Source organism: Asparagus officinalis, chromosome 8, assembly GCF_001876935.1.
Source record: "Asparagus officinalis chromosome 8, Aspof.V1, whole genome shotgun sequence".
In the NCBI taxonomy this organism is placed as follows: Eukaryota; Viridiplantae; Streptophyta; class Magnoliopsida; order Asparagales; family Asparagaceae; genus Asparagus; species Asparagus officinalis.
In genome coordinates this window covers 120937239-120964574 of record NC_033801.1, presented here as the reverse complement: position 1 = coordinate 120964574, position 27336 = coordinate 120937239, and the positions used below count along the sequence as shown (strand labels likewise).

Here is a 27336-nt window from a genome sequence, read left to right as displayed (position 1 = left end):
GTAGCATTACAAATTTTAGAATTTGAAATCCATAGTTGTAACGAACAAGTTTTAGGATTATCAAAACAATAGATGGTGAATATAAGAACTTTGGCGAGCTTACCTCCCACAAAAAAACAAATACAATTTTACTCAAGCCTCTCAAGTTTTTATTTAAGCCTTCCAATTTTTTTAGTAATTTCTGTAAATACTAGATGAACTAGAATTAAGATAAGAAATTTTTACTTGCATCGCTTCGCCAGAATTACTACAATTTGTGCTTAACTTTCCAAAATTTACTATTTTTAAATAAATCCAACAAATATTATTTTTGACCATCAAGCTTATACCCAACATAGTCTCTCTCCTTCTCATTTCCTTGATAATGCTATAATTTGACCATTTTTTCGGTGCTCAAATTCGAAGAGTCAGTCAATTCCACACGAACCCATCTTTCCTCTTCACTAAAAAACCTACCCTCCTCTCTCATCATAGTAATAAATTCCAAACGTTCAATACCTGCCATTTTTGAACTTTTATCACAATCTTCAACAACAAAATTCCTTCACTTTTCGAGTTCAAAATCACATGAAACAAAAAACGTCCAAATCAGTAAAAGATCAAAAAAAGGCGAGCCACACAGTGGAGAAATTCCCCCATCCGAGCTTCCTCTGAGCGATGTATCGGCCGCCGGCGAACTGATCGCCTATCCTCACCGCGTGGTGACCTCCTTTCCTATACAAATCCTCACCTGAGTCTTAAGCTTTTTTTATTTTTAATTTGAGAGGAGAGAGGGTCGGTTTCTCTCTTTGGATTTCTCCTTTCTCGTCGGTTGAGCGCGGGTAGGTATTGGTAGAGGCGGGGGAAGAAGCGGTGACGGGAACGACGATTTTGGTTTCGGGAGCTGAGGAGGAGATGAGCTGGACTGCTTGTGTCAGAGATCCAGCCCAAATCCATGCTCAAAAAGAGGATTTCATATATGCTAAAATATAATAGTTTTTTTATGTTTTTGGGATTCAATATGCCAATTTTTTTTTTGAAACAAACATGATTTATGGATTTCCAAAACCCAAAAAAATCACTTTTTACATCCCAAAACTTCAAATCTAGCCTATATCCCAAAAATTTTTTGTAACAAACACCCCCTTAAACAGTCAAGACTATCATAGCTGTAGCATACTACATAGCTAATTTGAGTATACTTATAAAAAACGGACACGTGGAATATCTAAAGACTATCTCGATTTGAAACATAAGGGCTTGTTTGGATTGAGGAGAATGAGAGTGAAGAAAAGTTAGGGGAACCATTCACCTCCATTCACCTTGTTTGGGAACACTTAGGAGGTGAAGTTAATTCACCCTAGTTCCCCTTGATTCACCCCCTAATAGTATAAAAATTGTTACCCCCCAAATTGGAGTGTAACCAAGGGGAAGAGAACTCCCTTCCCTTCCTTTCACTCAGTTTCCCTTAACTTCCCTTCACCCCTACAAATCCAAACAGGCCCCTAGGCAAACAAAAAAAAAACTTTTTATCGATACATACACTGATGATACTAAAATTATATATAAATAATAATTTTCTTGATTTTTTAAGAACAAAACAAGAGGACCTAAAATGTTTCTTTTCCTCTCTGAAAAAAAATATTTAAATTGTCACAATTTCACCAAATATGATAATTACTTATATTTAGATTTAGAATTATGGAAAGTAAAACAACAAAAGGTAAGTACAAGGGAAAAAAAGGGAGGCGGGGTGGGGGGTGAGAATCCATGCCGTGGACCTATTATTGTGTAGTTGACTAGAGATACCACTACACGCCCATACATCTCCCCCTCCCCCTCTACGCACAAATCCTATTTTTCCAAATTATTTACAAAAACTAAGCCGACTTTTTTTTATTTAAATGTATAAATCTCAGATCTTTTAGATTCTCGTCCTTTAGACGAAAATCTTTTCGAAATTAGGGTTAGCGTCTTCCTTCGATCTGCCTTTGGGTTTTGATCGCTCTGATAGATTCACAAGATTCGATCCTGGAATCATGGCGATGCACGAAAGGAAGACGATAGATTTGGAGCAAGGATGGGAGTTTATGCATAAAGGGATCACGAAGCTGAAGAACATCTTGGAGGGGCTCCCTGAGCCCCAATTCAGCTCCGAAGATTACATGATGCTCTACACGTAATTTCTTCGATTTATATTTTTAGGGTTTTTTTGTCGTTTTCTGTTGTAAATGAAGGATTTTGCTGTTTTTGTATTGGATCAGGACTATTTATAATATGTGCACTCAGAAACCCCCGCATGATTACTCGCAGCAGCTTTATGATAAATATCGGGAGTCGTTTGAGGAGTATATTACGGCGACAGTAAGAAAAAAATTCTTCTTTGATCATTAATGTGGCTTCTTTATAGTTTTGCTGCAATTTGGGGTATTAGTTTGTGTGAATCCCTAAAGTTTCAATTGAATAAGAGTGGAATTTATCGACATGGTTGTTTTCGTGAGTTTGCATGATGGGTTTTATTTTTTTATTATTTTACTTGTTGTGTGAGGAAAGAGCCATTTGGATTTTTTATAGTATTTTGGCCATGGAAGTTGGAGTTGATTTTCGTAGGCATTATTGTAGATATTTGAGGCTGCCCTTACATGTTTTTCTTAGCAAATAATTTCTATTACGAATAAAAAGGGTCTTAGGTAAGTAGTAGCTCAGTTTCTCCGGTGCTGAGGTTACTACCCTTCAATACAGTATAACAAAATCATTAAATTGAGGAAATGTTTTACGATATGCCTTTATAGCATATCCTATTTTTCCATATTTTTAGTTGTTGTTTGGTTTTTCTAGGCACTAGAAACACTTTATTAATTGCATTATGGAACTAAATTTTACTCATTCTTATGTGGTGAATAATCTCTTAGTTCAGTGGTCCCATTTGTGGGATTCATGGGGGCGAAGTTGTTAGTCTAAATTCATGATTTTATCGGAAGACGAGTGAGAGGATTCTGAAGATTAAAATCTTTGAGATGTCTAGTGTCAATTGTTTGGTTCTCGTTACAACAATAAGGACAAAGTCTTTTATGTCAATATTTTTCGGGTTGTTTACATGAATCCTATTGTTTGCTTCTACTGCAACCTTTTAAAGGCAGTTATAGTAATGTACAGTTGAAAGAAATTTACTTAAGAGACTCAATTTCCTATTTGGGTATCAGGAGAAATAGAAGAAGGATCCAGGGGTTTGGGACGGGTATATGGTAATTTTGGTAGTGATTGAAGAGAAAGGAGTATGTGGTGTCGATTCCCTTGCATGCAGCTGCATCCAGCTATTTGTAGCGGCTAAATGCGAATTTGGAAAATGTTTACTTGTCCACTATGATGTGTGTGAGATGATTTTTGAAACAAGGGAAAATCTTGATATTTATATCCCTTGCAGTTATCGTCTAAATTGCCAACTGGGGTTACTACATAAAGAAACCCTTAAATTGTCATTTCCAAGACAAGCCAAGTGATGGAGCTTATCATAATAACTTTTTCCCTCTTCCCTTTCTCATGTACCTATTAATCTTTGTTATAAAAACCACATAAATCTCAAACTTTGAGTGAGATCTAGAGAACACAATTATAACCGTGATAATAACCTTACATATCCGGGTATATTGTTCCTGTTAAAAGACATGCCGTTTTCTCAATAAAACACTATAGAAGATGGATCAGTCTTCAAATGGTTGGTAATATTTGTTATCTAGAGTGGAACGGGGCTATCAGTTATTTGGTAATTGGAGGGGGGTTTGATAGCAACAATGACAATCTGCACTCTGCAAGGATAGATTTCATGTTTGTGAAAGTATCCAGTGAAGCCAATGTACCACATCATTACGCTTATTCGGCAACTCAAACCGATAATCATCTGACACGTGTCTCTCTCTTCAATGTTCCCAGAACTTAACCGCGGATGTTAGCTCATAAAATTCCCTTTCTTCCACTTCTTCGCTCTGTTCTATATTCCTCTTCAACGTTGTCCTTTTGTTGATAGATCCCAACGCTTGGAAAAAGGATTAAGCATATAAATCAGTAGTGAACTATTTAATAAAAATCTAATAAAAAATAAAAACTTTACATCATGAAATTAATCTTGTATAAATTTATTTTCCAGAAAGAACTGCAAATTAGAGTCTTGTGTTAACTATATAAACTGATAAAAACCCAAATTTTCTCCAAGGAAAATAGTCCAAGACAAATTCCACATCTATAATACTCAGATTATTATGATTCAAAAGCTGGAGAGGGAGTTACCACGAGGAGGATGTGATCCCTGTAGGAATCTTTTAGGATGGGAAGATTGAAGATAAGAAGAGGGGTGAAGTGTGTCTGTGAGCCGAAAGCCACATGTCAGATGATTATTGATTTGAGTAGCAAATAGGCGTGATGGCGTGGTACCTTAACTTCACTAGGTATTCTAGATATATTCTCTTCATGTTCATGTATACTTCAAGCTTTTTGTTTTTCTTTCTTAGTTTGTCATATTGCTGATTCTGCCGAATAAGTTAACTAAATCTTTTGAAGGTCATCAAATCACAGGGGGTATTGCATTTAATTCTAAAGAGGTTTTGTTACCATTTTCCTTTGAAATTGACATAGACAAGTTACAAGTATGTTATGATCCACATGCTGTTGCTTCTTTTTCCCTATAAATTACGTCAGTGTTTTTTTCGGTTTTCAATGTAATAGTGAACCCAGATGCTCAACATGCATTGTTATTTTTTAGCAGCTGTGCCAATTAAGACATCAAAGCATGTGAATAATTACAAAGAAAATGTGATTTAGAGGGAGGGCTTCAGATCTATGTCAAAATTTTGTTTCTATGTAATTAAATGACAAAAACATCATTCTATAAACATATGATTGGTAGAATTGAATTGTTTTTAATCTCAACATGCAAGTTCATAAACTGTTCAATGCTGTTTAGGCGAGAGAACTGTATGTCTTTAGTGCCTTACCTCGTAGATATCTGCTTTTTCAACCTTTTGTTTTTTTATGCTGATGGGTTTGTCAGATCTTCATAGAAGGCTAACTTTTATTTCCATTTATTACTTTGTAGAAGTCCTGTATAATGCAGCAGCATATCTTGCTGTTTAAGATGCCTCTTTTCTCTTCTTACTTAGGTATTGCCATCTCTAAGAGAGAAGCATGATGAATTCATGTTGAGGGAACTAGTGAAAAGATGGATGAATCACAAAGTTATGGTGAGGTGGCTTTCTCGGTTTTTCCACTACTTGGATCGCTATTTCATTGCTCGGAGGTCTCTTCCTGCACTCAATGAAGTTGGATTAACCTGCTTCCGAGATTTGGTGTGTTAGCATTTTGAACTGGTTTCACGTATTTCTCTTTTAGGAGCAAGTTTTTCATTGTCATATTTCTTTCCTTAACCACTTAAAACTTGTCTCTATTAAATATAGGTTTTTAATGAGATTAAAGTCAAAGTCAGAGATGCTGTGATCTCCCTGGTAAGTGACTGGAGTTTCCTTCTAAGTGTCCAGCATTTGAGGATTTGATTTCTATTAAGTTAGTTTCACTAAGCCCAAACTTTTAATCAGATTGACCAAGAACGCGAGGGTGAACAGATTGATAGAGCATTGTTGAAAAATGTTCTGGATATATTTGTTGAAATTGGGTTGGGGAGTATGGATTGCTATGAAAATGACTTTGAAGCAGCCATGTTGTATGATTCTGGTGCCTATTATTCTCGTAAGGCATCAAATTGGATTCTAGAGGATTCATGCCCAGATTACATGTTAAAGGTCTTTCCTCTCTCTCCACACAACACATTTTCATGCACATCCATACATATATACATGTACATATTGTATATGTGTTTCTTTTGCTAATCATATGCATTTCTTGCTAAGCGTCTTTATTTTTTTAACAGGCTGAGGAGTGCCTAAAGCGTGAGAAGGATAGAGTTGCACATTACTTGCACTCTAGCAGTGAACCAAAGTTGTTGGAGGTATTTTTTTTTAATAAAGGAATTCATGCACTTTGTTTATTTGAAAGGATTTCTAGGTCTGGTATAAGGTAAGAAAGAATGGATGAATATTTTAAATATCTAACTTCTTGTATTTTCAACTAGTTGCGACCATTTCACCATAAAATCTTGTAACTAAGCTGACATGATCTTGATGCTCTTATATTGCAAATTGGTAGAAAGTGCAACATGAGCTACTGTCGGTGTATCTAACGCAGCTACTTGAGAAAGAACATTCTGGATGCAATTCATTGCTTCGAGATGACAAGGTATGAGTCCATGTTCTTACAAAGTTTATAATAGGAAATAACATGTGATTACTTCTTGCTATCTAATGCCATTTTGCTCTAGGTGGATGATCTCTCAAGGATGTATAGGCTCTTCTGTAGGATTCCTCATGGCCTTGAGCCTATCTCTGTGATGTTCAAACAAGTATGCATTATTTCTGATCCACTGTTGTAAACTCAATTAGGGGATTCGTCTCTTGTTTTTCTTGTGTTTTTATTCATTTATTTCTCAATCTTATTCTTGGTGCAGCATGTTACTGCCGAAGGTCTAGCCTTAGTCAAACAAGCAGAAGATGCAGCTAGCAACAAGAAGGTGATCTATTTTACACCTTTCACCAAGCTTTGCTCTATCTAGCCAGTTTATTGGAGGCTCCTATAAATATTATCTCCTAAGTGCACTTATCAGTCTTATGAAAAGATTAATCTGATACCCTGAAGCATTATTTCTTGGTATTCTTCACTATGATTATAGTACATTCCTTTTGGATTACGTTCTGTTTCGCCTTTTGCTCTCCTATTGAATCTGCACAAATATGATGTCTTGAACTATTGGTCGATAGCATAACAAAAATGTTAGCGATGACAGCATTTGAACCTAGATTTGCCTAGATTGTGTGATTTATTCTTTTAAGCAAAGCACTTGACAATTGTTAACACACCAAAGATAGCAATGGAGCTCAAGTAACTATTAACTACATATGACATGTTCAAGTCAATTATTCTCTGGGTAGAGCTTAGTTTTGCTTAGATTGGAGGTTTTATTCTTTTGAACAAAGCACTTGATTCTTGTTAATACTCCAAGAATAGGGATGGAGCTTGACTTAATGACTATGTGTAACATGTCTCAAGGTCAATGATTCTCTTTTAAGTAGTTAGAAGAAACATGTCTACCATTCCTCTTGTTGCATTACATGCAAGCCTAAATTTGTTTATACAGTTGTTTATAACTGTATATGATGCCAAATCCCTGATGAACCAATCATGTTACCGATAAGAGAAATAGCTGAACTTGACTGAGGTGCTTATCTTTGTGCAGACAATGTGGTTCATCATTTCTTTCACTAGTATTCTACCCGTGCGAAGCACGAGTGGGTCTTGGTATGTAGAATATTTTGAGAGAAAGTCACCTGCGTTTTGTCAAGTGTGCATCTGTGCTTATGTTCAATGTATATTTTTCCCATTTGAATACCCTGTTTTTTATGTGATTGAAATGATATTTATAAAGCACAAGCTAGTATTGTTATCTTTAGTCTTTGTCTGTGTGCACTCTATTATGTATATATTTGTTATTTTTTTAGTTTACATTGTTTTATAAGTTAGTAGTGCTTTGTTGTGTATCTTAATCTCTTGTACATATGTAGTATGACCATGACATATGGGCACAAACAGTAAAATGGTTTAGTAATAGAATATACTAGTGTGCACCCCGTGCAAAGCACAACCTCCATTTTTTATTTCTGCTACAGTAATTCTGTATTTAATTACAGCTTTTGTAAGTGCTAGAGTAACATTTTAAAAATGCTACAACATCTCGCCTGAGTTATAACAATAACGCACAATAATGTTTTTAAACGCTACAGATCCTGCTTGTGCTACAATATTAAATGCTACAGTATCTACTATAGCATGAATAGTGAATTTTGGATCCTCCTGATATATATATATATATATATAGAGAGAGAGAGAGAGAGAGAGAGAGAAATATGAGTATGCTTGGTACCAAGCATAAATTTTGTGCTTAGTAGTGAGGTGGCACAATCCTCTCCATTCATTCAAATTGGAGACCACATTCACATGGATTGAGGAGTGCATGGGGATATGCAACCATTTGAATGAGTGGAGAGTAGGGGTGTTAACGGAGCGGATACGGCTCGGATATGACACTTACCATATCTATATCCGCTTACCCATCTCGGATACGGATACAGATATACGTCGGTAAGAAAAATTCATATCTATATCCGCCAAAATCGGATACGGTTACAGATATAGATGCAGATATATAAACGGGTATGCATGTGGATACAAAAAGGATATGAGAAAACTAGATAGTATTTAGAAAAATATAGTCATGTGATACAAAAAGATTTCGTTAATATGTTCATTATGATTGAAAAGCTAAGATTAGACATCTTGATCATCCAAATTAACCACAAATCCATAATATAAGAATCGAAACTATCGTAAGAGTATGACTAATATGTATTCGGATATTTTCGGATACGGATACGGATATTTCACTACAAAACCATATCCGTAACCATATCCTATCGGTTATGTTGGGGAGTAACCATATTCGTATCCTAACGGATACGGTTACGGATATTTCCTCGGATACGGATACGGTTTGGCACCCCTAGTTATCGCGTGTACAAGGGAAGAACCGACGACAGTTTAGTAGCATTCGTTACTCGCGTAGCATAATCTAAAATCTTACAGCATAAGAGGAGAGCTGAGCTGCATCTACTGGCCTCCGATCAGGTATATTATGTAGTCAAATCTGTGCAGTTTAAACCTTTTTCCCTGATGGGAATTAGCAGAACTGGCTCAAAAAATTATCACGCTTATCTCCTCGCATCAGAGAAACTTGAAGCTCCCATAATAATCACATTCTAATATTGTCTCTTGTACGATTTTTTGTCCGTGATTAAGAATTGCAAGCTTTCTTTAGAGCATTATAAACATTCTCCAGGCTTACTTCTTGTATAAGCACAACCTTCTCCCTCGACTTGGAGGGCCACGCCGGTCGACCGACCAGAGCGAAAACTTCTTCTCAGTCTCCTGCAGTGCACGCGGTCGACCGGCTCTGTCACTGCGGTCAACCGCACAGTCTTCTGACTGTTTTTTTCATCTTTTCGATTGCAGCTTTGGGTCTACACACTTAGACTAACAATCTCCCACTTGGAGACCAAAGCGTCATCAACGAGCTCACCCGAACTCTCCCCTTCTTCGCATGTATCCTTTCCCCCGAAAAATTCTTTTTTTCAATCAACGTCCCGACGATCGCGCCGATCCTCGTAGTGTGGCTCCGCCTTCGTCTTCTACTCGTGAAGGCCAACTGAAGTTGCGCACAACTCCAGTTTCTCAATGGTGACTGCCTTCGTCAACATGTCCGCCGGATTTTGACTCCCCAAAATCTTCATTAAATGCAACTTTCCATCCTCGATCAGCGAGCGTATAAAATGGTATTTAACGTCGATGTGCTTCGTTCTGGCATGATATACTGGATTCTTGGCAAGATGTATAGCGCTCTGGCTATCACAATAAAGAACTCCTCTCCCTTGCTTCAGATCCAACTCTTCCAAGCACCCGTTCAACCAGATCATCTCCTTGCTTGCTTCAGTCACCGCGACATACTCAGCCTCGGTTGTAGACAAAGTCACAATCTTCTGCAGACGTGAGACCCAGCTCACTGCTGTCGACGCTAAGGTATAAACATACCCCGTGGTGCTTCGCCTCGTATCATGATCACCGGCGAAGTCCGCATCCACGTATCCCTGCAGCACCAACTCCTTCCTCCTGAAACATAGTGGGTTGTTCTCCTCAAGTACCGCATTATCCACTTTACGGCCTCCCAATGCTGCTTTCCTGGATTGCTTGCAAATCTGCTCACAACTCCCACTGCATGGGCGATGTCCGGCCTCGTGCAAACCATCGCGTACATGAGACCCCCAATGGCTGAAGAATATGGCACCCTGCTCATATGCTCTCTATCTGCATCTGTCTTAGGCGATTGTTCCTCAGATAACTTGAACTGACTTCCAAGGGGTGTGCTAACAACTTTAGCATTCTACATGTTGAACCTCCTAAGTACCTTCTCAATGTATTCAGCTTGGCTCAAACTCAATGTCCCTTCAGCTTCATCCCTACTGATTCGCATCCCTAGAATCTGCTTCGCTGCACCCAGATCCTTCATTGCAAATTCCTTTGCTAGCTGCCTCTTCAAACTGTTTATCTCTTCTAAACACGGTCCTGCTACCAACATGTCATCAACATATAATAACAAAATAATGAAGCTGGACTCGAACCTTTTGAAATAACAGCAATGATCCGAATTGCATCTTCTGTAGCCATTGTTCTGCATGAAGTTATCAAACTTCTTATACCACTGTCTCGGAGCCTGTTTCAAACCATATAAGCTCTTCTTGAGCTTGCACACCATCTCTTCCTTTCCTTCTTCAATGAAGCCAACAGGCTGCTTCATGTAGATTTCTTCATCCAAGTCACCATGAAGAAAGACAGTCTTCACATCTAACTGCTCAAGGAAGAGGTCTTCTGCAGCTACCAAACTCAACACCACTCTGATGGTTGTGAGTTTCACAACAGGGAAAAATATCTCCGTATAGTCCACTCATTCCCGCTATTGAAACCCTTTCACTACTAATCTGGCCTTGAATCTCTTGCTTCCATCACTCTCCTGCTTGACCCGGTAGACCCATTTGTTGTGTAAGGTTTTCTTCTGCGCAGGTAGCTGGGCTAATTCCCATGTCTCATTAGTGAGTAGAGAATCCATCTCCTCCTGCATCGCATGCTCCCACTGCTGAGATTCACTCACTTGCACTGCCTCTTCATAACACTCCGGCTCTTCGCTATCTGTTAAGAGTAGATAATCAAGTGACGAGAGGTATTTGGGATTTGGTTTGGGTACCCTAGATGACCTAGGCTCCACGCCCTGGGTAGTAGTTTCTGCATCTGTAGTCTCCTCCGTTCTATGGTCAGAACTGACATTGTTGCCCCCATCTGGAAGTTCCTCCAAGTCCATGTACTCGGATCCACCTGTATCCGTAGTGCTGCTCCCACTGCTTTGGCTATCCTTGGCATTGTCCCTGTCCTTGTACATCACCTCCTCATTGAATATCACATCCCGGCTCCTGATGATCTTCCTGTTCTTCTCATCCCAAAGACGATACCCGAACTCATCAATGCCGTATCCAATGAATGTGCACTTCTGTGACTTAGCTTCTAGCTTGTCCCTGACATGGTCACTGATATGAACATAAGCCACGCAACCAAATACCCGCAAGTGTGAGAGATTTATCTTCTTTCCACTCCAAACCTCCTCTGGAATCCCAAAATCTAATGGAACTGATGGCCCGTGATTAATAAGGTATGCTGCCGTATGTACCGCATCCGCCCAAAATGTCTTAGGCAGACCTGCATGTAATCGCATGCTCCGCGCACGCTCTGTCAAGGTCCTGTTCATCCTCTCTGCAATGCCGTTCTGCTGCGGCGTCCCTGGAGTAGTCCTCTCTAAGCGAATCCCATTCGTAGCACAGAACCTCTTGAACTCCTCCAGCTCGTATTCTCCACCATTATCTGATCTCAAGCACTTCACCTTCAGATCTGTCTCGTTCTCGACCATGGCCTTCCACTTCTTGAAGATCTCGAACACCTCTGACTTGTGCTTCATGAAGTAAACCCACACCTTCCTCGAGTGATCGTCGATAAAGGTAATGTAGTATCTCGAACCGCCAAAAGAAGACACACTGGCTGGGCCCCATACATCTGTATGAATCAACTCTAGCTTCTGAGCCTTAGGTGGCCTTCCACCCTTCTGGAAACTAACCCTCTTCTGCTTCCCAAAGATGCAGTCTTCACAAACCCCGACTTCCACGGTGTCGATCCCGGTTAGCTTTCCTTGTGAATGTAGAATTTTCATCCCTTTCTCGCTCATGTGCCCCAGCCTATTGTGCCACAGATCTGTACTCTCCTTGCCAGCTGCAATTGCGAGGGTGTCACTCGTATGTGAAGTGAGGTAGAGAGTTCCTGTTTTATTGCCTCGGGCAACAATCATCGTACCGTTGGAGATTCTCCACGAATCCCCGGTGAATGTCGAAACGTAGCCTTCTGCTCCAAGCTATCCCACCGAAACAAGATTCTTCTTCAGCTTCGGCACGTGTCTCACGTTCATCAAGTTCCACTTAGAGCCCTTTATCTGTATCTGAACGTCGCCCTTTCCAACAATATTGCAATGTTCATTGTCCCCCAAGTATACTTTACCAAAGTCCCCTGCTGCATAGTTCTGAAGTAGTTTCCTATTAGCAGTGGCGTGGAAAGAAGCTCCTGAATCGATGACCCAAGAATCAGAATCGCTATCCATAGCAAGGATCAAGGCATCCTGCACGATATGAGTCTCCTGCTCACCCGCATCCTTCTTTGGTGCTTTATAGACCGAAGACATATGGCCCTCCTGGCCGCAGTTCCAACACTTCCCTTTGATAGACCCAACCTTCGAGTTCGGCCTCTTCTTCACTGATTTCGACCGATTCCTGTTCTGGTTCCCTTTCTTCTGGCTTCTGCCTCTCTGCTCGAAACTTAGGGCTGAACCTGAACCTTCTGATTCGGACGATTTCCTTCTAACCTCCTCGGATAGAATCATGCTAACAACCACTGTTTTAAAAAAACCTCCGCCTAGTCTGCTTAGACGTACGCCTAGGCCTAGGCGGTACCTAGGCCGCCTAACTAGCGCCTAGCGCCTAGGCGGTATTTAGACTGCCCATCTAGATTTTACGAGCGTTTAGGAGAGCATTGTCTGCTTACGTGGATTGCACCATGTAGGCCTTGATTGTGATTTTACGTGTCGTAGTCTACACGTCCTCCAAACTCCATTAACCTCCAAATATGAACACCTTCACTACCTCCTCCGACCTTCAGCAAAAACTCATCCACCACCACTTAAATGAAGAAAGAAAAAAAATGCCCAGAAACCGCTTAGGCGTCCGCCTAGACGACTAAGTGTTGGGCGCCAAGTCTGACGCCTAGAAACGCCCAGGGTTTAATGTAACATTGCTAACAACCTCATTCAGCTTCAACTTCTCCTTCCCCGCCGAATTGCTGATTGCCGTCACACAACCTGCCCAACTATCCGGCAACTGCGACAGTAGTAGAAGGGCCTGCACTTCGTCATCAAACGTGATGTCCACGGAGATAAGTTGATCAACTATCGTGTTGAACTCGCTGAGATGCATCGTGAAGGACCGTCCTTCTGCCATCTTGAGGTTGAAAAGAGTTTTGACTAGATGCACCTTGTTTGCTGCCGACGGTTGCTCGTACATCTTCGCGAGCGCTTCCATAAGCCCCACCGTCGTCTTCTCCTTCAGAATATTGTGGGTTACTGATTTGACGAGCGACAACCGGATTTGCCCTAGAGCCTTCCTATCCAGTACCTCCCAATCACCATCTGACTCCGTCGTCTTCTTTCCCTTTTCCTTGCCCAGAAGCGGGCGATACAAGTCATTCTGGTACAGATAGTCCTCCATCTGCAACTTCCAGTAGGCGAAATCCGATCCGTCGAACTTCTCAATCTTTGATTTGCTTTCCTCTGCCATGGCTTTCACACAAATTGCTGAACGAAGCTCTGATACCAGTTGTTGGGGATTCGAAACAATCAATCGAACCCTTGCCCTTCCGGACCTTGTGTTGAAAGTAGGAAAGTAGGAATAAACCACAAATAAAGATCTAACCTTGTAAAAAACAGTAAAAGAGACGAACACACAGATTTAACGAGGTTCGGCAACGTGCCTACGTCCTCGGGAGCCACACCACACAATCTTTCTATTAATTGAAGAAGAAAATACAAGCTCTCAAACAAGGGGTAAATCTCTCTGAGATTCTCTCACTCTTTGCAGTCAAAAAGCTCTCTTTTTGATGTAGTACAAATCCTAAATCGTTTGGGGTATATATAGAATCCTGATTGAAACAGATTCCTAAACAGATCAGGAAACTGTCTGGACGATTCGCGGTCGCCCGCCGTGCCAAGGCCGGTCGACCGGCCAGAGAAAAATCTGTTTACAGGGTCCTGTGCACATTTGCGGTCGACCGCAGCGGCCACGCCGGTCGACCGACCAGAGCGAAAACTTCTTCTCAGTCTCCTGCAGTGCACGCGGTCGACCGGCTCTGCCACTGCGGTCGACCGCACAGTCTTCTGACTGTTTTCTTCGTCTTTTCGATTGCAGCTTTGGGTCTACACACTTAGACTAACAATCTCCCACTTGGAGACCAAAATATATATATATATATATATATATATATATATATAAAATATTTATGTACATAGTAGTTCAACTTAAAATTGATGAGACAGGCATCATAATTGAACTTCATGATATGTTCTTGAATATAAGAACATACATATAATATTTGATGAGCGTAAACCTTAAAAACTTTACAGGGTAAAACCTAACATTCACTTCAGAATCTCATCCGCCTTGTAAACTTTTAAATTTTATTGTTTGCAACTGGATTTTGATTGTAAGGCAACATATTTTTCCACAAATCTTGTGCGAACATCATTAACAAAATTTTGGCAGTAAAGAACAAAATCCCTAGTCATTGTTATGAACTCAAGAAAGTCAAGGTCAATCTCGCTCATATGTTTTTCCCATGGTCAATCTCGCTCGTATGTTTTCCAGTCCACCAAATTCAGGCCTCATTTACATATTTGTTTCCTGAAAAAATACATAAAAATAAGAAGAAATAGGTATATAAGAACTGTGCATTGCAAATGCCAAAAAAATAAAATATGTGGTTGTACCTTAGATTTAGAGCACCATACATATATAAATAGTGCAAATTCTGATGCACTATACAAAAATTAAAAATAATCAACAACATAAACTTCATATTATATATCTCAACATCTATATTTTTAGATAACATCAATAAACCCAAAGAATCTCCAACAAAATCCTATATGAATTATTTAATGGAAATGGCTTTAGTAGACTGTTTTACCTTTAAATATGATGCTTATTGATTTAGCCAATATAATATCCATAACAAGTCTGAACCTTTTCTTTTCTAGAAATAATTAAAAAACAAAAACAAAAACAAATTGCCTTTCTTTTGTTGAGCAGATCGTATCCTATTATACGAGGCATACATAGTTTTAGGGTATCAAGTTCACTTCAAGTTTCTATAACCAAAATTAAATTGAGGTCAATCGCACGATCATCATTTTGTCTTGTCAACTTCACCATCTTGAGAACACATAGATGTACATGTACATAATCAATGGAGCAGCAGTGCATAAACATAGACAGGCTAATTGTTTCCATAGGCGTTCCGAATTCCTACTCCAAATAATAGACATTTTTATTTTTCAAGCTTGTGGATCCAAAATTGTATCTACTTCATATCCACAAAAAAGTATATAACAACAGAAATAGTTAAACGCAAAAATATTTCTTTCCTCAACCTGCATCCAAGCATGCCTCCTGATCCCAGTAGCATCCTACATAACGATTAAACTAAGTATATAGATAACATTGTGTATACATATTAAATTTGTTATTAAAATTCATGTATCTTATACATATTAAATACATAAGAAGTCTTTACCTTTGACTAAGATATTGGTTTTACAAAGTGGACTTCATTATCTGAATATCATCTTTCAAAGTATTGATATAATGCTTTAAATCAAATATATATCACTGTAATCTCATTTTTCTAAATTGGGTCAAAAATTTAGAGCAATTTTCACTTATATAAACAAAAAGAAGCACAACATTACATAGCTAGGATCTTTCCATTATGATGTATGATCTAAATAAGGAACAACAAATGTTGCATTCATCAACTTTGCTATTGCTACCATGTCATATGTTTGCATTCAAAATAAATAAAATTTTTAGCCATGACTATTTATTAAATAAAAATTGTTGTTTTATTATCTGATTAGTGAATGCACCCGTCTTCATCTGATTCAAACATTGGCACGACCTATAAGATTTATGGAATACACCCATCCCGATAATACTGTCTTAGAGCCATCATTATTTGTAGTCCTTGGATTACTTCTAAAAGTAAAAGTATGAAAAAAGAAACCACCAAAAGCTTATCAATGTATATATTATTGGAACATAAATCTGTAAATGGTATGAAGCCTAAATATATAGAAAACTATACCGGAGGTTTATATAAAGCTTAAATTAAGAAACTGTCTGAAGCCTAAATATATAAATCATTAAGATAAAATGAAATAAATCCTATTTGGAAGAAAATTAACCAATATGATGCATAAGATAATTGGAATATGACTAATCACTATAAGATTGAAAGGCTTTTGATCTATTCCAATGTTATTGATAGTATTTACTTATTTTGTAGTCATAGGAATATGGTAAAACTAAAACCAATCTGAATCCTCTTTGTTTCTTATTTGACAATAGAGAGACTATTTCTCAAATCATAATTGTCTATTTGGATCAAAATAATTATGATTCGTTTTTTAGTATAACTACCATATACATGTTTGTGAATTATGAGCGGAATGTTTGAAGTGAATATGGAATTGATAACTTCCTTTAATTGTTAGTTTGTTCCCACGATTGTGATTCCATTTATTAATTATATTTCTGTCTATAACACCCCATAAAAATTGTTAGAACTTAGAAGTTTACCATTCATCTCATTTCAGTTAGAAATATACTTAGTTTGAACAAAATTTCTGATCTGTCGATTTGATACTTTTAATGCAACATTTAACATATTGGAAATAAGAGAGAACCTTGAAGAGAAAACAAAAGGCAAAGAGGGGTGAAGGAGACAATTTCTAATAGAAAATCACTACAAAATAGTGCAAATATAACTGACATGAAAGTTTCCCAGCAAAAGCATAAATATAAGAAATTGATTAATACATGAAAGAAATTGCCTAAAGTGTGTCTAAGAAATGTAATTTGATGAATAGGACAATCTTAACTTATTCAGAGAAGTGTCCTCATTCTAGGTTATATCTAATTTCAATTATTTAGTAAGTAGTCATAAATTATTAATAAGTTGAACGGTAACAGAGTTAAGAATCAAATATATGATGTTAGAAGATGTTTCTATATTCATCTTTTTTAAACAATAACATAATATGGCAATTACTTTAGATTTGCCATCATGGTTACTACTCACAATATGCGAAAAGAGTCCACATCTTCTTAGTTTACTATTGCATGTATGAATAGCATCGTCCATAGTTTCTTAAAACAATTGTCTACCCTTTTCCATGCTAAATTATCAACAAAGTTCCATTATAATTTATAATCTTTCACATCACTAAATAACAAAGAGATTACAAAATTACTTACATCTAGAAAGTCGAACAACTCTGGAAAGACAGAACACAATTTCATATATGTGTGCTTACGCCCTTTATCAAACAAAAGCTCAAGTTTATTAGATGATGAACAAAACATCAAAAGAGAAGAAGCTTAACCAAGAATACGTATATATGATATTAAAAAATCATAACAAAAGTATCGCTACTGAAATAATAATTAATAATCAATTTCCTGTTTGGAAATAATAGGGTTCAGACAATGATGATAACTCTACAATAGAACATATGCTTTTCATCGTGGAAGGCAGACGATAGAAAGTACCGATATAGCAAATGAGAAGACGGCATTTTAACCTCAATTTGTTTAGGAACCTACTTAAATAACTTGCGGGTTGTTAAAGAAACTCACTTATTAGTGAGTGATGCAAGTGAAGAATTATAGAAATTATATACTATTCGTAAACACGTATAACATAATACATATTAAACCACTTACCTATGAAAAAAGGGGACATAACGACATGGTTGTATGATGTACCTTACAATGAAATGATTCAATGAGAAAGCCTTAGGTGAAAATCTTTAATTCTCCATTGACTTGTCAGATATAAATGATATTCAAAAAAGAAAAAAGAAAAATACTTTTCTAAGTTCAAGTAAAATCGAAAGATCCATTTGAAGGATAAATAGTTAAATCTGTCACTGAAAGAAGAAAATAAATTTCTAAGTATAGACCCCCTTACTTTATAGGATTTTTTTTTAAAATAGACCGATTTTGCTAAATATTTAGCAAAATCGACAGATCAATTTAAAAAAACACCTCCCAGAAAACATATAGGACTAGTAGTCCCGTATGTTTTTAGTGTGCTAATCACAGAGTAGTGCTCTTATAGAACATACGGGACTACTAGTTCCGTATGTTTTCTGGGAGATTAGTGCCCTTGAAAACATACGGGACTAGTAGTCCCGTATGTTTTCAGCTGGGCGTTTTTTAAAATCGACCTCTTGTTGGCCAAAAAGAGGTCGATTTTGCTAAATATTTAGCAAAATGGTTGATTTTACTAGATTTTAAAAAAAATTTCCTACTTTATAAGGTTCTAATTATAGCAGTAAATTACACATAGTGTATAGAAAATCTAGGCTACCTGCTCCTTGTAGACATTATACAATTAGAAATCATGACAATAGTTTCCTCATTATTTATCAAAAACTTTTAAAAAAAATTGTAATGAAAAAGGCACTGTATTTATCAAACTATTTTTAAAAATTGACATCTAAATATATTCATATTAGCTAATGAGGCAATAGAGAAACCCAAACCCATAAGGCCAACATTTATTTACCACAATAAAGTTCAAGTAGAAATGCTTACCAAAGAGTTACATAGAAATATGAGCATCTTTAGTACTAGTTTACATTAAATTTGAATTTTGTTAACTTTAAAAATATAGAGGGCAACAATATTCACACATAATTTACAATACACAATATTATAGATTAGTCGATATGATCCAACAGATTACATAGATTTCAGACAAAAAAAGGAAAATATCGGCAACTCCATTATAATCAAGCAAGTAGCTTATGGTAGAAACATATTAGAGTTCGCAGACATGAGTGTCTCTCCAATCAAGTATCGGTTTGCATATCAAATCAATAATAAATAAAGATTTAAAATGGCTAATCTAACCAAATTATCATCGAATCAAAAGCACATATAAAAAACATAGAGGGATAGGAGATCGACAATTACCCTCTCTAAAGTTGTTGGAATGATTCTAAAAGTATAAAAGACGGCTTCGAGAAATTAAGCATAGAGAAGAAGGGATAAGAAAATAGATTAAGAAGTTATCCCTATTTGACTTTAAACTAGTAAAATTTGTTTTTGCTAGAACAATTCATAATAATAAACATACTATTTTAACTATTTTAACTTAACCCAAAGCCTCTTAAAATTTCAAATCACTAAAGATAAAATAGAATTTAAGAAGAACAAACTAATAAACTAATACACAATAATAAGTAGCATAAAGTGAGGAACTAAGTTATGGAAAGACCCTGCGATCTAAATATTATACGAATAAAAGATCTTTGATTGCCGTACAAAAAATCTAATAAACTAATACAAAATAATAAATAGCACAAAAAATAAATACAAGTCATAATTTCTCACTGGCTTATATATTCAGCTAGCATATGAGATTAAAATGCCTCTTTTGTGTCTCTATGTTCCAATATTTCAAAAACTAAAGCAAAAGAAGAAAAATAAATATGGAATCCCTAACTTAATCTGAAATGTAAAACTATAATCTAAGATCAATTTTTGTAATTTCATTTCATCTAGTTGAGCTCGAATGTGATGTTGACCATAGTGTGATTTGGACTGCTAGTCAAAAGTAGGTTAGTGATGAGATGATGAAGAATAAAAAAAAGGATAGAAATAGATCGAGATAAATGAGACGGTGAAAAGAAAGAAAACTCAAGTACACCCTAAAAAAATTGTACCATATGATCGGGGATCAAGAACAAATCCTAGAAATTGGGGATTAAGAGAAATGTAAAATCCTAAAAAGAAATTTTGCCATAGAATTAAATAAAGAATGATACAATTGATAAAAGGGAAAAATCTCACATTTGAGGTGTGATTTTGAGCCCGCTGTTGTAGATACTTTGCCGGTCGGGATTGGAGTTGGAATCAGAGTCTGGATCTGGAATTTGAAAAGGCAAAGAGGAGAGGTGAGAGATAGAATTGTAGAGAGATAAGGGAGATGTAGAAGTAGAAAGACAATAGAGTACTTACTATCCTCACCGCAAAGAGAGAGAAAGAGAGAGATCTATTTTTTCCGCGCTTTCTTTTCTTTGGTAGTAGAGCACAGCTGTTATCCACAGGGAATGGTAACCATTTTTGAAATTTGGAAATCAAATATGCTGGCTAACTTGGAGGTTTTTGTCAGCCTAATAAGATGGACACAAAGAAAACTTTACTGTAGCCAAGGGGTCCTATAGGTATAAAAGTGGTTGATTTACAATATGTTTATATGGAAGTCCAACCTTAACTTGAACATCATCAATCCAACAGCTTACTAGTGAATAGCCTAAAGTTGGTAAAATGGTCATCTTTACTCGCAAATGCCTGACATTGTCGCTGGTAGTTAAAGGTTTCCAATATGGATAGATGCCGAGCATATAATGGAGCATGCACTGCTTTTAATAGAGCGATCTGGAACTAAATCCTAGAATTTGGGTTTGGCTAAGGTCTATGTGTTTTCATACACGAAATTATATTGACTTTGGTATGTTTTACTTGGTAAAATGAAAAATTGCTTGGAAGCAAGAGAAAGGAAAAAAAAGGAGCAATAATGAACAAGCAGAAAAGTGGAGCTTAGAGAAAGCTACTGGGCCATTGGCTCTATCTGGTTGTGGCCACAGTCCTTGCTTGCAGTCTGCTGCAATCATCTTCAACTACTAAAAGTAGAATGAGTCTAGGCTAAGTTGCATGGATCCAGGTAGTGGTACTAGTACATTTACAGGTACGGGTACGGGACACGGCAAATTTGTAAAAGGTAGGGTAGAGGGACAAGGCTATAAATATGTATTTTGTGTATAGTTATATGTATTAAAATTAATAATTTATATAGGATCAATATTGTTTTTGATTTACATGAGATCAATATATTAGAAATAGATGTGTAGAATATACCAAGAAGTGTATGAGGAGTGTTTTAAATTAAAACATGTAGTATATAATTGAGTATACGCTTGAACAAACATTTGCATATGTGTTCAAGAAGCAACCAAGAAGTTTGGGTATGGTAACGAGTACGGGTACTTGTCGGGTACGGGTACGACTTCCAAATAGACGTACCCAGGTAACATAGAGTCTAGGTCTAGTTTCTACTTCCTTTCCCTTGTTGGGTTTGACAGAAAAATGAGTTGCGGTAAATGCTAAATCCTGTTTTACATTTGGTGTGCTCAGGTTAATTTGCCTTTAGCTAATTGTTTGGGTCTTTGGCTAGCTTGTTCGACACTCAACCTTTTAACATGACGACGACCATTGTTTTACTTAACAAGCGTGTATTAGATTGTCTACTGTATGAACGGTACATTCCCCCTCCTGATAGCCAAGCCAATGCAATTTAAGAATCATAACAGCATGTAGGTTGAGCAGTTTTCTCAACATAAAGTAAAGAATCTGAAAGGACAAATGTAAGCGTGGTTTAAGAATAATGACTGATATTCTCATCCAGTTAGCATTGAGTTCCTACCACCTTTTGCTTTTACGAATTGTAGAATAGACTGTAGAACTTTGTGTTTCTGTGGTATAGCTAAACTTATATTCTGATACTTTATTGCTCAAGGTCCTAATGCGATGTCCAGCTTGCTAATTACATACCCAGAGTTCGTATTTGTGTATTTATACTTGAATATTGCTTGAATTCTTTGAAATTAATTATATGAATTTGAAACTTGCTTATTCTGGAACGCTATTTGGTAGCTAGTTGTGTGACTTTTTATATGGGTTAAACTTGAGTATTGCTTGGAAGCTAATTGTTTGTATCTACTTATTGGTGGAAAGTAACTTGATTCACGTTGATTATGTTTGCTTGTCCATTTCAATTAATTGTATGACATTGGTCCTGCTCATCACCCTTGTGTCACTTGTCATTCTACTTTTGCCTTTCATTTTTTTATTATGTTTTCTCCTTGATTTCTGAGGTTTACTTCTACTTAAACTTCAACAGGCAGAGAAAAGGGACGTTGTTGGTTTGCAAGAACAGGTAAGTCTTTGGCTGTCAAATTAATACTGTAAATAATGTGGCTATTTGCATCATGTTATCTAATCTAATTAATTGTGTGGATTCTAGGTCTTTGTCAGAAAAATAATTGAGTTGCATGACAAGTATTTGGCTTATGTGCAAAATTGCTTCCAGAACCATTCCCTTTTCCACAAGGTCCGTCTTGAAATTTTTGGGGTTAATTTATTGTCTTTTTCTTCTCAAGTGCTAACTCTTCTTTCTTCAGGCTCTAAAAGAGGCTTTTGAAGTTTTTTGCAACAAGACTGTTGCAGGCAGCTCAAGTGCTGAGCTGCTGGCTACTTTTTGTGATAATATACTTAAGAAGGGTGGAAGTGAGAAACTAAGTGATGAAGCTATTGAAGAGACACTTGAGAAGGTATCTTTTATTAAGTCAATGCTGTGTCCTTTCTTTTTTCCATGTCTTATCTTGGAGCTTGGTGTGAAGAGAAATTTAACAATTCCAGGTGGTTAAGCTGCTTGCATATATTAGCGACAAAGATCTTTTTGCTGAGTTTTATAGGTAACTTATTTTCTTCAAATTAACTATTATGCCATATGCACATGTACAATGGTTTTTTATGCTGTAAGTCTACTTTGATATGTTATTCCCTAAACTAGATAAAATTTTCCTTTTTAAATCTAATTTACAGGAAAAAGCTTGCTCGGAGACTGCTTTTTGACAAAAGTGCAAATGATGAGCATGAGCGGAGTATTCTGACGAAACTAAAACAACAATGCGGGGGGCAGTTTACCTCCAAGATGGAGGGAATGGTCTGTTATTCTAACTTATGCTATTAACTAAATGTGAAGTGTGGATTAATTGATGATGTGTTATTCTTTTTTATCTTTCAGGTCACTGATTTGACCTTGGCGAAAGAGAATCAAACAAACTTTGAGGAGTATCTTAGAGATAACTCGAACGTAAATCCAGGAATTGACCTGACTGTTACTGTCTTAACTACTGGTTTCTGGCCAAGCTACAAATCTTTTGATCTCAGCCTTCCAGCAGAGATGGTAAGTATTTGGTTCCTAATAGTCTTCTCTTATTTTAGAAATGCAATTGTCATCTACAGCTGTAATGCTGTTTTGTTCTTTTCTTGTTTTTTCCATCGTTGAGAAAAGACTTGTGTACGGGAGTATATTTTGTATCAAGAAGGTATTTGGTGCTTCATGATCACTAGTTTGGTCCTTCTGCTAGAGGAGACTTCTTGTACTATGTATTAGTATATTTCATAGTAAATTGAATAAATTTATATCCCTTCCCTGAGAGAATCTATTTTTACAATTAAGTTCTTTATTTGTGGCACCTAACAACTTACGCAGTTATTGTGTTTTAGATTAAATGCGTGGAAGTTTTCAAGGAGTTCTATCAAACAAAAACCAAGCACAGAAAGCTCACATGGATATACTCGTTAGGTACCTGCAATATTCTGGGGAAGTTTGAGGCCAAAACCATAGAGCTGGTTGTGACAACTTATCAGGTCTTGCTAAGCTTTTTTGCAGTTAAATAAATTGGCCATTAGCTGGCATTATTGGATTGTTGGATGTAACATTTTTTCCCTTTTCCACCAGGCTGCTGCATTGTTGCTTTTTAATAACTCAGATAGGTTGAGTTATTCTGAGATTATGGCCCAGCTAAACTTGTCAGACGACGATGTGATCAGATTACTTCATTCCCTTTCTTGTGCTAAGTACAAGATTCTTAACAAGGAGCCGAGTACTAAGTCCATAACTCCGAACGATCATTTTGAATTTAACTCCAAGTTCACGGACAAAATGAGAAGGATTAAGGTCTGTGCATTTATTTATTTTTGAGGGCATGTTGCGTATCTGCATTGTGCACTAAATCATTTTGCATAATCTTTATTTTAATAATTGCAGATTCCTCTACCCCCTGTGGATGAAAAAAAGAAGGTAATTGAAGATGTTGATAAAGATCGAAGATATGCTATTGATGCCTCAATAGTGCGAATTATGAAAAGTCGGAAAGTTTTGAATCATCAGCAACTAGTCCTGGAATGTGTAGAACAACTTGGGCGCATGTTCAAGGTATTTAGTTGCATTTTTAACCATTTAGGTGCCTGATGATCAACAGTAACTAGTACGTTCTTCCTTTTGACTTAAAACTGCTATAGCTTCTTATCTCTATCCTTTATATCTCTGTTTGCAGCCTGACTTCAAGGCGATTAAGAAGAGGATAGAAGATCTCATCACCAGGGATTATCTTGAGAGGGACAAAGACAATGCTAATGTCTACAAATATCTCGCCTGATCAAAGGAACACAAACTTTTGCCTGTCCTGTTTTTCTCCCTTACAGCTATGATCAGTGGTTTCGAACGCATTTCGTCCTAAGCATGGGGTAATTTATCACTGCGCACAGGTGATATCTGCTGCAGGACACCTGGAAGTATCAAGGAGCTTGTGCTTGCCTTTATTTGAAATTCCACTTTAAGTGGATGTGTAAATTACCAGAGGATCATTTTGTTCAATTTGTGAAATTCTCAACTGAATGAGTCAATGACTATATAGTTCTATTGGTGCTAAGTTGACATTCTTTTGACTTTGCACTTTCTGTACCTAATGTTCGTCATCCAACTTTGAGATTTAGTCTCAAGTATGTGTTATTGTGATTTCCAGTGACAGTAATTCTGAATAAATACAGGCGCCAATGATGCACATAGTTGCAATGTATCTGTGCAAATTACGGAGATTTGAATTAGAAAGCAGATATTGATGTAAAACTAGTGAGATAAAAGTGCAACTACAGTCATTTTCTTAGAATTATTTTGGAGAGGCAAATTATTTCTCCTGTTCCTTTAGTTTGACTTGTTCCAATAAGTTGTGCTCCAGCTAAATGTGTGTTTGAAAGATCTCAACCTTGAATCATTTTGGGCTTCGTGATCTGCACATTTGATTCAATGGTTGACATCTCTTGGGTGGATATTTAGTGCCATGGACCAAATGCATATGATACTTTGATGGACTGAACCAAATGCATATGATACTTTGATGTACCGGATGCATGTGATACTTTGATCTGACGAAACTCATATAGTTTCCAACATTATAACCATTAGTACCAACATTATTAACCATTAGTACCTTTAGTACCAACATTATTAACCATTAGTACCTTGAGGATGGATGATAGCAAAAGTAAAAGTTTTTGGAGTACGCATCCCCTCAAAGAGCCGCTCCATGCGAGCGGGTGGTTTTGAGCTGTACATGCGCAAAAAAGAGGTTAAATTCATAATTTGACCTCTCCATGCTGGCTGTTCTGAGAGGATATCTTATCAAGATTTTGTCATATTTGATCTAATCTAATCCTCTCTTAATTTTTATATTAAGCTCTAAGATCTTCATATTTCTAATTTATACTTCCAAAACCATAACTTTGTTTTAGGTTACACCCTTTAAAGTCAGGATTTTGTCATATTAGAAGCTAAATTACTTCTTAATTTTATGTTTGGCCCCAAAATGTTCATAGTTCTAAGTAACACCCCAGATGACAATTATAGATTGAATGCAAACAAGGCGTTTGAAACAATTTAATATATTTGAGAGTGTAAATTAGAAATGTGAAGATATTAATGGCTAATATTAAATTAAGAAAGAATTTAGGGTCTAATTATGACAAAAACACAAAAGAAATTATAACAATGATAGAAGATATGAACTGTCTTCACACGACCCCTAAAAAGTAAAAACTCTGAGGAGGTACACCTCTAACTCACTAAACCATATGTGCATACGCTACACAGTGTTATCTTCTCAAAACCAATCAAGAGTTACTTACGCACAATTCCTCAGTAACGTATTTGTTATGGGCATGCTGCTGCTGAGCCCCTGTCTCGAAGCCTTGGGATCTATGCTTGCCTTCAGTCATGAGTCCTTGCGATGATGATCTGAGAATACCATCCTTTTGTTTTGATGTTCAAACTCCACAATCTACAGACCTTCGTGCCCCTTTCTTGACAATTTGCTATAGCATCTATGGCGAAGCGAGTGAAAAGACTAGTCAGTCGGTAATCATTCTTCACTGGATAAGTTTCTGGTTATAGAGGCCTGCTGGTGCTGAAATCTTACAGAAAATTTACCAGTAAATTCTTGCGAGGATGTTTGGAATGTTCTTCCCGTTGTCCCCTGATCCTGATGTCACCATCCGAATTTGCTTCACCTCGTAGTTAAACGAAGCTCTAATCATGTCTGCGTTGGGCAGTGATATGCAGTACTTGACAGCCTTTAGCCTGCTCAAAGGTCTCATACTTTCCAACTTCTGGTCTCCAACCTCTGTACCTGTAGAAGTCCTCGGAATGATTAAACTGCGCATTTTAATGTGAATGCAGAATTTTGTATGCCTTCGAAATATAACCAAGAAAAGCGCAATTAGTACATGATTTGCCATCCCCGAAGAAGCAACATCATTTGAAAACAATTAGGTTGTTTGCACATGGATTAGCATGTTCCTAGTAATGAAGAGAGATGTAGCATAATAATCCAGTAATATATATGTACCTACCATCATAAGAACATTCCTGTATTTTTAACTGTTGCTTTATGCTTATAAATGATGAGATTCATTCTTTTGTTGCTTATAGTTCCCTCAGAGGTGAATATATCTGAATCCCAGCTATAGTTTTGAGTATGTGCTGAACAAAGAGAAGTTGTACTTACATTATTTCGCTGGTCATCTCTACGAAATAGAATTTTGGCCTTCCATGAGACAGGTAAAAAAAGTGAGCACAGTTTATACATATTTATTGATGTTAGGACTGAAAATGTATAGCATGCGAAGTATTGGTGTGACCAATCTCTTGAAGCCAACCCTCATAAATAATTCCCAAATGAGCAAGACCCGAGCCTTAACTGATGGAAGTTGGTCAGATACCTCAATAATCTCTTGAAGCCAACCTTCATGCTCACTTCCTAGCCCACCCTCAACCAATCACACGCATCATACCGAGTAAGAGAATGTCATTTATCACCTGGAAATTCTCATGACAAATCCTCACCAGGCTCGGAAAAGGTTAGCATCACAGATTTAGAGGTGCCCTCAAACAGTTCTTGCAAATACCCAACATCTTCTGATGAGAATTTGCTTTTATTGAAAAAATTTCTAGTTGCCTAAGGTCATTTATTGTATTTTCTTTACTTCTTTGGCTATTATAAGTTCTGACAAATCAGTTATCAGAACAACTCTGGTTTCC

The 27336-nt window shown here is 37.0% G+C and overlaps 2 protein-coding genes across 2 annotated transcripts in view; one reads left to right on the top strand and one right to left on the bottom strand.

Moving 5' to 3' along the window:
- LOC109820092 (cullin-1-like) lies at positions 1775 to 24870 on the top strand. Its single transcript, XM_020386163.1, has 19 exons — positions 1775 to 2158; positions 2244 to 2343; positions 5133 to 5318; positions 5427 to 5474; positions 5565 to 5768; positions 5897 to 5974; positions 6172 to 6261; positions 6344 to 6424; positions 6530 to 6592; positions 22075 to 22110; positions 22198 to 22284; positions 22355 to 22504; positions 22593 to 22648; positions 22779 to 22899; positions 22981 to 23142; positions 23466 to 23609; positions 23701 to 23919; positions 24010 to 24177; positions 24299 to 24870. The coding sequence occupies exons 1-19, from the start codon at positions 2019 to 2021 to the stop codon at positions 24398 to 24400; spliced, it is 2235 nt and encodes a 744-aa protein (XP_020241752.1). The 5' UTR covers positions 1775 to 2018; the 3' UTR covers positions 24401 to 24870.
- LOC109821815 (pentatricopeptide repeat-containing protein At4g15720-like) overlaps positions 26233 to 27336 on the bottom strand; it is a 12061-nt gene continuing 10957 nt past the window's right edge. The window contains exon 7 of the mRNA XM_020387970.1: positions 26233 to 26425. The gene's annotated coding sequence lies outside the window, so the exon portion shown is untranslated. The remainder of the gene's footprint in view (positions 26426 to 27336) is intronic.